Raw genomic sequence first — 14472 nt, 5'->3', positions numbered from 1 at the left:
TCTAGGCCAGTGTTCCTTGTTCCTGTTCCTTCCTGTTCCTGTTCCGAGATTATAAAAATGTGTGTTGTCTGTGAAATAACCACATAAAACTGATACAATAATTTATTTATTTATTCAACAAGTTACAATTTTTAACGACTGCATGTGACATGATAAAGTCTCCAAATTTGAAGCTAAGTACGCCCTTCTCAATATGTCATCATGGCTAACTCCCCGACTTCTCAATCCAAGGGCGATCACTTCTTTTACTGTTCAAGGGAAATAACTCCTTTCTTACAGTTTTGTTTTTTTATATGGCCTTCAGGTCAAGATCAAAGTGTAGTATCTGTTCTTCAGATGCTGCACTCAATTTCTTGTTCTCTGTCAGTGGAGGAGAAATCCTTCACGACTGAGACAATTTTTACTTTTGTTCCTTTTCTCCACGTTAAAAAACGATCCTGGTGTCTAATTCTGTCCCGTGGGGTGGGGAGGCATTGTAAATAGGAACCCTAACAGTTTAGAGATTTTGGGTTTGTTTTACAATCCACAAAAATTCGAAAAACTGGTCAAAATTCAAATACATAACAAATAAATGGGCTCTTGTCTACTATAAAAAAATTTTATTCAAGAAAAATCTTTAAAATTTTTTCTAAAAATTGTGAGGTGACATAACTGTCAATTCACAAAGATGTTATATTCCAAGTTATGTAAATCGATCAAGCAGTTTTTATTTTTTAATTTCTTTTTTATATTTTTTTTTTTTAAAGAAAATCAAATTTTATGACATTTTATCGGAGGATTACTGTGTGCAATCTTAATTTCAAATGATAGGCTGCTGACGACACATGTCGGAACAGTGTTTTTGACATTCTCCTTAAAAAAAGATAAAGCGTTTTGCCATTTTTTTTTTTTTTTTTTCAAAGTCGATTGTCTCGTCCCCCCCCCTCCAAATGTAAAAACAGAATTTTTGTTGGGAGGAGAGGTCAACGTGTGGGTGCTCATTTTACGTGAAATTGTGCTCATTGTACGTCGAACGCCCCACCAAAACAGGTGGCCATAAAGTAGGTGCTCATTTTACATAAAATTATTATAGAAAAGCGATCCCCCACTTTTTTTGAAATTAACATTTCTTCATATCTTGGAAACTACTCGTTTGCCGGAATTGTAAATGTTATTTTCGTTTTCAGCACCCCCGAAAACCTCAATAGGGGTAATTTTAAAGTATTTTTCTCGAGAGCGGAAAATCGATTGTCTGCCCTTGTTGAGTCTACAATTCCGACAGGTGTCGCCAGCAGCCTATAATTCGTAATTAAGATGGTGCACAAATCCTTCGACAAAGTGTTTCATAAAATTTGATTTTCTTAAATAAAAATAAAAAAAAAACTACTTGATCGATTTACGTAATTTTTGGGATATGACATCTTCGTGCGGTGACAGGTACATACATTATAAAGATTTTTAAAGATTTCCCTTGAAAAATTTTTTATAGGCCCAAATGTAGACACGTACCAATAAGTACTCTTCTACCTATCTGGAAAATATTTTAGTGGTTTTGCTCACTTTAAAACGTTTAATCAGTTCGAAAACAAAGTATCTAATGTTTACATGCGAGTTAGAAAAATAGCCGTGTCCTTAGCTCGTAAAATTCAAAGGGTTGAAAATGACTTTAAAACTAAAAACTTATACAAATTACAAATTACTGTTAGAAACCCACCCAATATATATCATTGGTCACGGTAACATGGATTGGGTGGGTTTCTAACAGTAATTTGTATAAGTTTTAAGTCATTTAAAAAATTTTGAATTTTGCTAGCCAAAAGCGCAGCCATTTTTCTTGCTCTCACGTAAACGCTGGACAATTTGTTTTTCAAAGTGATTAAATCTTTTTAAGTGAGTAAAACCACTAAAAAAAATTTTCCAGGTAGGTAGAAGAGTAACTTATGCCTTTGACAGCATTTATTTGTTATGTGTTTGAATTTGGACTACTTTTTCGAATCTCTGTGGATTGTAAAACAAACCAGAGATTTTGATAATTTGTACTACTGTATGTGAAATGATAAAGTCGCTCGAGTATGACATGGCCAACTTTGCCGACTTTTCAATCCAAGGGCGATCACTCCTTCTTGCCATCCAAGGGAAATAACTCTTTTCTCAGGTTTTACGCAGAACCCTAGCGTCCCTTTAAGAATAATCTCCTCCGATTGCAATGCACTTGTGATGCCGTTTCAACAACTTCTGGCATGTCCCATGGAAATCATGTATGCGCATGGCAATGACCCTCGTCACAGCCTCTTTCATCTTCTCAATTGTCTCTAAAGTTTTCTTTGAGCTCAGGGAATAACCAAAAATCAAGGGAGCAAGGTCTCGACTCTAGGGAAAGTCAGGAACTGTCTTGATGCCCATCTTGCTGTCATGACAACGTCTTTCTTTTTGATCTTCTCTGAGCACCCTTAGAACAAACTTTGCACAAATCTTCCGCATCTTCGGTTTCTTGCGAATAATTGTGTGTTCATTTCCCATACTGACATCGAACTGTGCACTAATTTTCTCTATAGACACACAACGGTCCTTATCTATGAAATTCTTTATTTGGCCAATCAACTTTGGTGTTCTCACTTCCTTACGCCTCCCACATCTCTCACATCCTTGCTGATTTCTTTGAATCTCTTATGCCACTCCAAAACTGATGCTCAATTCATGCAAGATGGTCCAAAAGCAGTCTAAAGCATTCCACACGTTTATGTGGTTTTTTTTTTGAGTTTAAAACAGGATTTTATTGCATATCGTTTTTCTAAAGTGTCCTCACGTCCAGATTGTATTTTTGAAATTCATCAGCTGTGACAATCAAGCTTTAGTAGGGTGTATTCCGATTTCTGCTGTAGCTGTTAATTTAAACCTGAAATCATAAAAAAGGGTACTGAATTTTCAAGAGTCTATAATAATTTTAAATGCCTGTACAAAAAAAAAAAAAAGAAAAAAAAAATCTGGAAACTTATTGAAGACACCTTAAATGCTTGTGGATTAAAAATATATCTTTGCCTCAAAAGAAAAGCCTTATTATATATATTTTTTTTTGGAAAATAATAAAATCACAAACAACTTTAAAAACAAAATGGAGTGTGTGTGGGGAGGAGGGGGGGCTGGCGTTCGATTAAATTATTGAATTTCCTTAAAGCAATCAAAAAAAATTTATCGACTCAGTTACTCTAAAATTCAGAAAATATTTTTCAAACTTACGTCAACTAAAAAATATATAACAACAAAAACATTTTTCTTTTTTGGGTAATTTTAAAAAATAATTTAAAATCCAATGTTTTTTATGTCTCCTTATTTTTGAAAAATGGATAACATTACTAATCAAATCATTCTAGGGTCCAATTTGAGTAAATGACTTAAAACCAACTCTAAACTAATTTATTTGTATTTCAATCCTGGAATTTTTAGATGAGGACTTGTTTTGATCGAACTATTGCTCTCATCTTGAGTGTCATTCGTGCAATGTTTCGATCAGTGTAGAATTTAACCTTTGTCAGGCGTGCTAGCCGCCATCTTGTAGAAAAGTTACTGGTTCCATAGATGGTTTCGTATTCTTGGAGTTGTTTTTGTTTTTTTTGCCATGGTTTCGTATGTGTGAAAAAAAAAGTAATTTGGTTTATAAGGGGAGGTAATTTTAACAAAGTTTGACAAGATTATCTCCCTTTTACCATTGAAATTTTAAGGAGGGATTATACAATTTTTATTTTTATTTATAATTCGAGATTCCCATATACTGCCGAGATCTTTGCTTAGTAATTTTTATTTTTTAGCATATGTTCTGCTTCTTCAAGTCATCTGACTCTCCATCTTGTATCCCTATCAATTATTTTGACCTCATTACATAAAAGGAAATGTGTTTCTTTTTCTTTCCATATGCGATCAGCTAGTCCCGACCTTTTGACCCCCCCCCCCCGGTCACGAATTTACGGTGTTCTTCTAGACTCTTTAGAGGGCGACCAATTTCACCTTTCTATAGTTTTCCATATTTGCATGAAATTTCATATACGCAGTTTTTGGTCATGAGACTCTTTTTTTTTTTTTTTAACAAACCATGGCAAAAAAGAAAACAAAAACAACTCCAAGAATATGAAACCATCTATGAAGCGAGTAACTCTTCTCCATTCTTTTCCAAGATGGCAACTAGCATGCCTGATGAAGGTCAAAGGCTAACCGACTGAAACGTTGCACAAATAACACTGAAGATGAGAACAATAGTCGAATCAAACAAGTGATATTAATTTAGATAAACCTATTATGTTGTTAATGTTGTTTGATTGTGAACTTTTTTTTGTAGTGTCGATAGTTTTTGTTTGGTTTGTTTGTTTTGTTTTGTGGCATATCAACTATTTTCATGTTATTTTATGCTTCAAGTTCTCTATATCTTCAAATATTTATTCATGCTGTTTGATATGTGTGTTTGTGTGTTTGTTCCTTATGAACTCCTAAACGGCTGGGCCGATTTTTGTGAAATTTCACACAAATGTACTTTATGTGCCTTGCAGTGTTCTTCGATGAATATCAAGAATCAAAATAATCTGATGAAAGAATGAACAGGCGGTTTTAACCAACGTTAACACCTTATACAGCCTAACATCACAAATGCATTTGAGAAGTTTTATTACTGCACAAGCCAAAAGGCCTGACATAAAATCAACAGTAGGTTATTTGATATGATGTTAGAAATGAATATTTCTGTTTAGAGCACAACTGAACCATAATACTTGACGTTTGTATTTTAAACTTCAACTCAAGTCATTACATATAAAAATAATTTTATAGAATCAACAGTAGGTTTTCTACAGTGCAATGTAGACTACAATATATTCTGAACTATATCACCGTGGGGAAGCATGTTAAGCGTCCTCCCAGTGCACCACGATGGGTCTCCAGACTAGAGTAGGAAATCAACTGATTTGATTTAAAAAATGTCGATTTCATCAGTTTTGATGACAATAAAAAAATATGGGAGTGTGAAACATTAATTGATCATCATTCAATGCCAGCAATGTTAGGATTTCCACAGTTGCTAGGCATAAATGGGAGTAATGTGGGCTATATATATTTTAATTTAGGGTGGAAAAACGAGGTGGAAACTTTCCGTGAAAATTGCGATAATTTCGATTTCTGCAAAATTTTTACAATCCTTATTAGAAACCAAATAATATATATATGCAAAACTTTTTTTTTTTTGTGCGTATTTTAAAGGGTTCTTAAATGGGCATAACATCCCATTTAAATGTTTTAGACTTGCATGACACCAATGTTTATTGAATTTCAATTTCTCTGTAACCCTACCAGACCTGATCTACTGAACCTAATTTGCTCCTGTGCCTGGCCTCCTGGGCAAAATTGTGAAAAAAATTTAAACGCATTAGTAATTTTTTGCCGTCAGTATTCAGCCTTTGTGTGCCAGTCTGGCCAATAGGTGGAGCCCTCCTTGATGCATAGACCCACTTGCATCATCAGAATTATCATCACTTTCTCCTTCATGGATATATTCATCACCACTAGCATTCCTTGATTCATACGCCTGATCAAATTAGTCTTCGTCGGAATCAAAATTTGTCACTTTATCCAACATTTGTTGCATCGTGAAACTCCTTGGTCTCGCTCTTTTACTCGTTGAAGTGCTTGGTTTGTCACTTGCTCGCTTCATGGCTACTTTAGTCTACAAAACGACTCACAACTCCGCCAAAACAAAGGAAGCCATTTGCAGAACGTTAGGCTTTTTTTTTTTTTTTTTTTTTTTTACACAGTGATCACCACTTATCAAGGCCCGGAAGCCACTCAGGGATAAGGGTTATTGCAAGCACATTACGTTAGTGAGGAGATTTGATGAAGTGTTTACTTAAGGGGGCGGTTCATTAGGAATTTGTTAACATTAGACTTGACGACATCCAAGTTTCACTAAATCGAGGCTAAGCAGCGATTGGGTAACTATTTTTAGCTCCATGACAACGCATGTGGTCGGAAAAATACCGGTTTAGCACTAACTCGGTGTTTGGAATTTTCGGAAATTATCGGTATATCAGTAACTCTGCCTGTTAGGGTTATGTGTTATATAATCACTGTGGTTTATGATATGTACACAGTGACAGCAAGTAAAACACAACACAGATGATCTATAAAATAATATTTTGTTTTTATTTCACACTGACAACAGTTTCAGACTTACAGATATAACAAATGTTTTGACATCAGTGAAGGCGCGTGGTGTTAGTGTGGATGTTTGGTAGTTTAGAATGTGTCAGCTTATTTTCTCCCTCTGTGACCAACTGCTCCACATTCTATTGTGTCGATTTATATAAATATTATTTCACACTGGCATTTTTAGTATTTCCCATTGTCTATTGTTTAATATTACCTTTGACCGATATTCTCTCACATATTTCTGGTCAAATTATGCATTCCAATAGACAATGGTAGAAAGTCCTGCATTCCTCAAATGGAATAAATCTGCATGTGTGTAACCCATTGAATGTCTCTCTCGAATGCTAAGTATTCAAGACTCCGTAAATTTTCACAATTTTGTGTCGTTACGGACTTTTACAAGGTTTCATGATTGAGGATGACGTAATAAGGGATCAAAAGGAGGAGTGGGAGAAGGAGGAGGAGGGGAATAGCATGAGAAATTTAAAGTTAGGGTTAGGGTTAGGGTAGGGTTCAAAAGGAGGGGATCTGAAAAGAGAAAGATAAGAACGCAAAGAAAAAGCAATATTTAATATTTTTTTTAATCCAGCAGACGAGACACTTAATAAAAGCCATTGTTGTGTCCTGCTGGTTGGCCAAGAAAGCCTGCAATATTTAAAAATAAATTTATTAAAATAGAAAAAAAAAAAAATTAACCATATGCCAGGATAAATTAAAAAAGAAATAGAGAAAAGCAACTGAACACAAAATTAAAAAGTTAATGGCTACCTGACGACGAGGAGGAGTCTTTAACATCTGAAGACAAATTGAAATGTAATCGGTCAAGAGTGAGAGAAAAAAAATGATTAAGAAAATCATAGAATAGATAAATTCTAAACTTGCTTGAAAAAAATTGTTTCTCGATTTAAAATTTGTTTTAAAATAAATTAAAAAAATAAATAAGATAAAAAAGAGTAAATTTCTCTTGCAAAAATAAAAAAATTAAAAATTAAAAAAAAAAATAGTTTTAAAAAAATCATAGAATCGATAACTTCTAAACTTGCTTGAAAAAAATTGTTTCTCGATTTAAAATTTGTTTTAAAATAAATTAAAAAATAAATTAGATAAAAAAGAGTAAATTTCTCTTGCAAAAATAAAAAAATTTAAAAATAAAAAAAAATAGTTTTAAAAAAATCATAGAATTAATAAATTCTAAACTTGCTTAAAAAAATTGTTTCTCGATTTAAAATTTGTTTTAAAATAAATTAAAAAATAAATTAGATAAAAAAGAGTTAAATTTCTCTTGCAAAAAAAAAAAAAATTAAAATTTAAAAAAAAATAGTTTAAAAAAAATCATAGAATTAATAAATTCTAAACTTGCTTGAAAAAAATTGTTTCTCGATTTAAAATTTGTTTTAAAATAAATTAAAAAATAAATTAGATAAAAAAGAGTAAATTTCTCTTGCAAAAAAAAAATTAAAAATTAAAAAAAAAATAGTTTAAAAAAAATCATAGAATTAATAAATTCTAAACTTGCTTGAAAAAAATTGTTTCTCGATTTAAAAAAATAAATTAGATAAAAAAGAGTAAATTTCTCTTGCAAAAATAAAAAAAATTAAAAATTAAAAAAAAATAGTTTAAAAAAAATCATAGAATTAATAAATTCTAAACTTGCTTGAAAAAAATTGTTTCTCGATTTAAAATTTGTTTTAAAATAAATTAAAAAATAAATTAGATAAAAAAGAGTAAATTTCTCTTGCAAAAATAAAAAAATTAAAAATTAAAAAAAACAGTTTTAAAAAAATCATAGAATTAATAAATTCTAAACTTGCTTAAAAAATTGTTTCTCGATTTAAAATTTGTTTTAAAATAAATTAAAAAATAAATTAGATAAAAAAGAGTAAATTTCTCTTGCAAAAATAAAAAAATTAAAAATTAAAAAAAAATAGTTTTAAAAAAATCATAGAATTAATAAATTCTAAACTTGCTTAAAAACATAGTTACTCGATTTAAAATTTGTTTTAAAATAAATTAAAAAATAAATTAGATAAAAAAGAGTAAATTTCTCTTGCAAAAATAAAAAATAAAAAATTAAAAAAAAATAGTTTTAAAAAAATCATAGAATTAATAAATTCTAAACTTGCTTGGAAAAAATTGTTTCTCGATTTAAAATTTGTTTTAAAACAAATTAAAAAATAAATCAGATAAAAAAGAGTAAATTTCTCTTGCAAAAATAAAAAAAATTAAAAATTAAAAAAAAATAGTTTTAAAAAAATCATAGAATTAATAAATTCTAAACTTGCTTGAAAAAAATTGTTTCTCGATTTAAAATTTGTTTTAAAATAAATTAAAAAATAAATTAGATAAAAAAGAGTAAATTTCTCTTGCAAAAATAAAAAAATTTAAAATTAAAAAAAAAATAGTTTAAAAAAAATCATAGAATTAATAAATTCTAAACTTGCTTGAAAAAAATTGTTTCTCGATTAAAAAAAATAAATTAGATAAAAAAGAGTAAATTTCTCTTGCAAAAATAAAAAAAATTAAAAATTAAAAAAAAATAGTTTAAAAAAAATCATAGAATTAATAAATTCTAAATTGCTTGAAAACATTGTTTCTCGATTTAAAATTTGTTTTAAAACAAATTAAAAAAATAAATCAGATAAAAAAGAGTAAATTTCTCTTGCAAAAATAAAAAAAATTAAAAATTAAAAAAAAAATAGTTTAAAAAAAATCATAGAATTAATAAATTCTAAACTTGCTTAAAAACATTGTTTCTCGATTTAAAATTTGTTTTAAAATAAATTAAAAAATAAATAAGATAAAAAAGAGTAAATTTCTCTAGCAAAAATAAAAAAATTAAAAATTAAAAAAAATAGTTTTAAAAAAATCATAGAATTAATAAATTCTAAACTTGCTTAAAAACATTGTTTCTCGATTTAAAATTTGTTTTAAAATAAATTAAAAACTAAATTAGATAAAAAAGAGAAAATTTCTCTTGCAAAAAAAAAAAATTAAAAATTAAAAAAAAATAGTTTTAAAAAAATCATAGAATTAATAAATTCTAAACTTGCTTAAAAACATTGTTTCTCGATTTAAAATTTGTTTTAAAATAAATTAAAAAATAAATAAGATAAAAAAGAGTAAATTTCTCTTGCAAAAATAAAAAAATTAAAAATTAAAAAAAAAATAGTTTTTAAAAAATCATAGAATTAATAAATTCTAAACTTGCTTAAAAACATTGTTTCTCGATTTAAAATTTGTTTTAAAATAAATTAAAAAATAAATTAGATAAAAAAGAGTAAATTTCTCTTGCAAAAAAAAAAAATTAAAAATTAAAAAAAAATAGTTTTAAAAAAATCATAGAATTAATAAATTCTAAACTTGCTTAAAAACATTGTTTCTCGATTTAAAATTTGTTTTAAAATAAATTAAAAAATAAATAAGATAAAAAAGAGTAAATTTCTCTTGCAAAAATAAAAAAATTAAAAATTAAAAAAAAAATAGTTTTTAAAAAATCATAGAATTAATAAATTCTAAACTTGCTTAAAAACATTGTTTCTCGATTTAAAATTTGTTTTAAAATAAATTAAAAAATAAATTAGATAAAAAAGAGAAAATTTCTCTTGCAAAAAAAAAAATAAAAATTAAAAAAAATAGTTTTAAAAAAATCATAGAATTAATAAATTCTAAACTTGCTTAAAAACAATTTTTCTCGATTTAAAATTTGTTTTAAAATAAATTAAAAAATAAATTAGATAAAAAAGAGTAAATTTCTCTTGCTAAAATAAAAAAATTAAAAATTAAAAAAAAAATAGTTTAAAAAAAATCATAGAATTAATAAATTCTAAACTTGCTTAAAAATATTGTTTCTCGATTTAAAATTTGTTTAAAAATAAATTAAAAAATAAATTAGATAAAAAAGAGTAAATTTCTCTTGCAAAAAAAAAAAATTAAAAATTAAAAAAAAATAGTTTTAAAAAAATCATAGAATTAATAAATTCTAAACTTGCTTAAAAACATTGTTTCTCGATTTAAAATTTGTTTTAAAATAAATTAAAAAATAAATAAGATAAAAAAGAGTAAATTTCTCTTGCAAAAATAAAAAAAATTAAAAATTAAAAAAAAATAGTTTTAAAAAAATCATAGAATTAATAAATTCTAAACTTGCTTAAAAAAATTGTTTCTCGATTTAAAATTTGTTTTAAAATAAATTAAAAAATAAATTAGATAAAAAAGAGTAAATTTCTCTTGCAAAAAAAAAAAATTAAAAATTAAAAAAAAATAGTTTGAAAAAAATCATAGAATTAATAAATTCTAAACTTGCTTAAAAACAATTTTTCTCGATTTAAAATTTGTTTTAAAATAAATTAAAAAATAAATGAGATAAAAAAGAGTAAATTTCTCTTGCAAAAATAAAAAAATTAAAAATTAAAAAAAAAATAGTTTTAAAAAAATCATAGAATTAATAAATTCTAAACTTGCTTAAAAACATTGTTTCTCGATTTAAAATTTGTTTAAAAATAAATTAAAAAATAAATTAGATAAAAAAGAGTAAATTTCTCTTGCAAAAAAAAAATTAAAAATTAAAAAAAAATAGTTTTAAAAAAATCATAGAATTAATAAATTCTAAACTTGCTTAAAAACATTGTTTCTCGATTTAAAATTTGTTTTAAAATAAATTAAAAAATAAATAAGATAAAAAAGAGTAAATTTCTCTTGCAAAAATAAAAAAATTAAAAATTAAAAAAAAAATAGTTTTTAAAAAATCATAGAATTAATAAATTCTAAACTTGCTTAAAAACATTGTTTCTCGATTTAAAATTTGTTTTAAAATAAATTAAAAAATAAATTAGATAAAAAAGAGTAAATTTCTCTTGCAAAAAAAAAAAATTAAAAATTAAAAAAAAATAGTTTTAAAAAAATCATAGAATTAATAAATTCTAAACTTGCTTAAAAACATTGTTTCTCGATTTAAAATTTGTTTTAAAATAAATTAAAAAATAAATAAGATAAAAAAGAGTAAATTTCTCTTGCAAAAATAAAAAAAATTAAAAATTAAAAAAAAATAGTTTTAAAAAAATCATAGAATTAATAAATTCTAAACTTGCTTAAAAACATTGTTTCTCGATTTAAAATTTGTTTTAAAATAAATTAAAAAATAAATAAGATAAAAAAGAGTAAATTTCTCTTGCAAAAATAAAAAAATTAAAAATTAAAAAAAATAGTTTTAAAAAAATCATAGAATTAATAAATTCTAAACTTGCTTAAAAACATTGTTTCTCGATTTAAAATTTGTTTTAAAATAAATTAAAAAATAAATTAGATAAAAAAGAGTAAATTTCTCTTGCAAAAAAAAAAAATTAAAAATTAAAAAAAAATAGTTTTAAAAAAATCATAGAATTAATAAATTCTAAACTTGCTTAAAAACAATTTTTCTCGATTTAAAATTTGTTTTAAAATAAATTAAAAAATAAATGAGATAAAAAAGAGTAAATTTCTCTTGCAAAAATAAAAAAATTAAAAATTAAAAAAAAAATAGTTTTAAAAAAATCATAGAATTAATAATTCTAAACTTGCTTAAAAACATTGTTTCTCGATTTAAAATTTGTTTTAAAATAAATTAAAAAATAAATAAGATAAAAAAGAGTAAATTTCTCTTGCAAAAATAAAAAAATTAAAAATTAAAAAAAAAATAGTTTTTAAAAAATCATAGAATTAATAAATTCTAAACTTGCTTAAAAACATTGTTTCTCGATTTAAAATTTGTTTTAAAATAAATTAAAAAATAAATTAGATAAAAAAGAGTAAATTTCTCTTGCAAAAAAAAAAAATAAAAATTAAAAAAAAATAGTTTTAAAAAAATCATAGAATTAATAAATTCTAAACTTGCTTAAAAACAATTTTTCTCGATTTAAAATTTGTTTTAAAATAAATTAAAAAATAAATGAGATAAAAAAGAGTAAATTTCTCTTGCTAAAATAAAAAAATTAAAAATTAAAAAAAAAATAGTTTAAAAAAAATCATAGAATTAATAAATTCTAAACTTGCTTAAAAACATTGTTTCTCGATTTAAAATTTGTTTAAAAATAAATTAAAAAATAAATTAGATAAAAAAGAGTAAATTTCTCTTGCAAAAAAAAAAAAAATTAAAAATTAAAAAAAAATAGTTTTAAAAAAATCATAGAATTAATAAATTCTAAACTTGCTTAAAAACATTGTTTCTCGATTTAAAATTTGTTTTAAAATAAATTAAAAAATAAATAAGATAAAAAAGAGTAAATTTCTCTTGCAAAAATAAAAAAAATTAAAAATTAAAAAAAAATAGTTTTAAAAAAATCATAGAATTAATAAATTCTAAACTTGCTTAAAAACATTGTTTCTCGATTTAAAATTTGTTTTAAAATAAATTAAAAAATAAATTAGATAAAAAAGAGTAAATTTCTCTTGCAAAAAAAAAAATTAAAAATTAAAAAAAAATAGTTTTAAAAAAATCATAGAATTAATACATTCTAAACTTGCTTAAAAACATTGTTTCTCGATTTAAAATTTGTTTTAAAATAAATTAAAAAATAAATAAGATAAAAAAGAGTAAATTTCTCTTGCAAAAATAAAAAAATTTAAAATTTAAAAAAATAGTTTTAAAAAAATCATAGAATTAATAAATTCTAAACTTGCTTAAAAACATTGTTTCTCGATTTAAAATTTGTTTTAAAATAAATTAAAAAATAAATTAGATAAAAAAGAGTAAATTTCTCTTGCAAAAAAAAAAAATTAAAAATTAAAAAAAAATAGTTTTAAAAAAATCATAGAATTAATAAATTCTAAACTTGCTTAAAAACAATTTTTCTCGATTTAAAATTTGTTTTAAAATAAATTAAAAAATAAATGAGATAAAAAAGAGTAAATTTCTCTTGCAAAAATAAAAAAATTAAAAATTAAAAAAAAAATAGTTTTAAAAAAATCATAGAATTAATAAATTCTAAACTTGCTTAAAAACATTGTTTCTCGATTTAAAATTTGTTTAAAAATAAATTAAAAAATAAATTAGATAAAAAAGAGTAAATTTCTCTTGCAAAAAAAAAAATTAAAAATTAAAAAAAAATAGTTTTAAAAAAATCATAGAATTAATAAATTCTAAACTTGCTTAAAAACATTGTTTCTCGATTTAAAATTTGTTTTAAAATAAATTAAAAAATAAATAAGATAAAAAAGAGTAAATTTCTCTTGCAAAAATAAAAAAATTAAAAATTAAAAAAAAAATAGTTTTTAAAAAATCATAGAATTAATAAATTCTAAACTTGCTTAAAAACATTGTTTCTCGATTTAAAATTTGTTTAAAAATAAATTAAAAAATAAATTAGATAAAAAAGAGCAAATTTCTCTTGCAAAAAAAAAAAAAATTAAAAATTAAAAAAAAATAGTTTGAAAAAAATCATAGAATTAATAAATTCTAAACTTGCTTGAAAAAATTGTTTCTAGATTTAAAATTGGTTTTAAAATAAATTAAAAAATAAATTAGATAAAAAAGAGTAAATTTCTCTTGCAAAAATAAAAAAATTAAAAATTAAAAAAAAAATAGTTTTAAAAAAATCATAGAATTAATAAATTCTAAACTTGCTTAAAAACATTGTTTCTCGATTTAAAATTTGTTTTAAAATAAATTAAAAAATAAATTAGATAAAAAAGAGTAAATTTCTCTTGCAAAAAAAAAAAATTAAAAATTAAAAAAAAATAGTTTTAAAAAAATCATAGAATTAATAAATTCTAAACTTGCTTAAAAACAATTTTTCTCGATTTAAAATTTGTTTTAAAATAAATTAAAAAATAAATGAGATAAAAAAGAGTAAATTTCTCTTGCAAAAATAAAAAAATTAAAAATTAAAAAAAAAATAGTTTTAAAAAAATCATAGAATTAATAAATTCTAAACTTGCTTAAAAACATTGTTTCTCGATTTAAAATTTGTTTAAAAATAAATTAAAAAATAAATTAGATAAAAAAGAGTAAATTTCTCTTGCAAAAAAAAAAATTAAAAATTAAAAAAAAATAGTTTTAAAAAAATCATAGAATTAATAAATTCTAAACTTGCTTAAAAACATTGTTTCTCGATTTAAAATTTGTTTTAAAATAAATTAAAAAATAAATAAGATAAAAAAGAGTAAATTTCTCTTGCAAAAATAAAAAAATTAAAAATTAAAAAAAAAATAGTTTTTAAAAAATCATAGAATTAATAAATTCTAAACTTGCTTAAAAACATTGTTTCTCGATTTAAAATTTGTTTAAAAATAAATTAAAAAATAAATTAGATAAAAAAGAGCAAATTTCTCTTG

The 14472-nt window shown here is 23.5% G+C and overlaps 1 protein-coding gene across 5 annotated transcripts in view; it reads right to left on the bottom strand.

The window, feature by feature from the left end:
* LOC145266630 (glutamine--fructose-6-phosphate aminotransferase [isomerizing] 2-like) overlaps positions 1-14472 on the bottom strand; it is a 180626-nt gene that overhangs the window by 57119 nt on the left and 109035 nt on the right. For 2 of the 5 annotated variants that reach the window (XM_080122547.1, XM_080122548.1), the window contains exon 9: positions 6934-6960. The exons of the other annotated variants lie outside the window; for them this stretch is intronic. In XM_080122547.1, the coding sequence (XP_079978673.1) occupies positions 6934-6960 (27 nt within the window). The remainder of the gene's footprint in view (positions 1-6933; positions 6961-14472) is intronic. 5 annotated transcript variants of the gene reach the window in all.

This window comes from Euprymna scolopes, chromosome 41 (assembly GCF_053919585.1).
Source record: "Euprymna scolopes isolate OS-2025 chromosome 41, ASM5391958v1, whole genome shotgun sequence".
Lineage (NCBI taxonomy): Eukaryota > Metazoa > Mollusca > Cephalopoda > Sepiida > Sepiolidae > Euprymna > Euprymna scolopes.
Note: the sequence above shows the minus strand (reverse complement) of the source record. Positions and strands in the feature narration are given on the sequence as shown.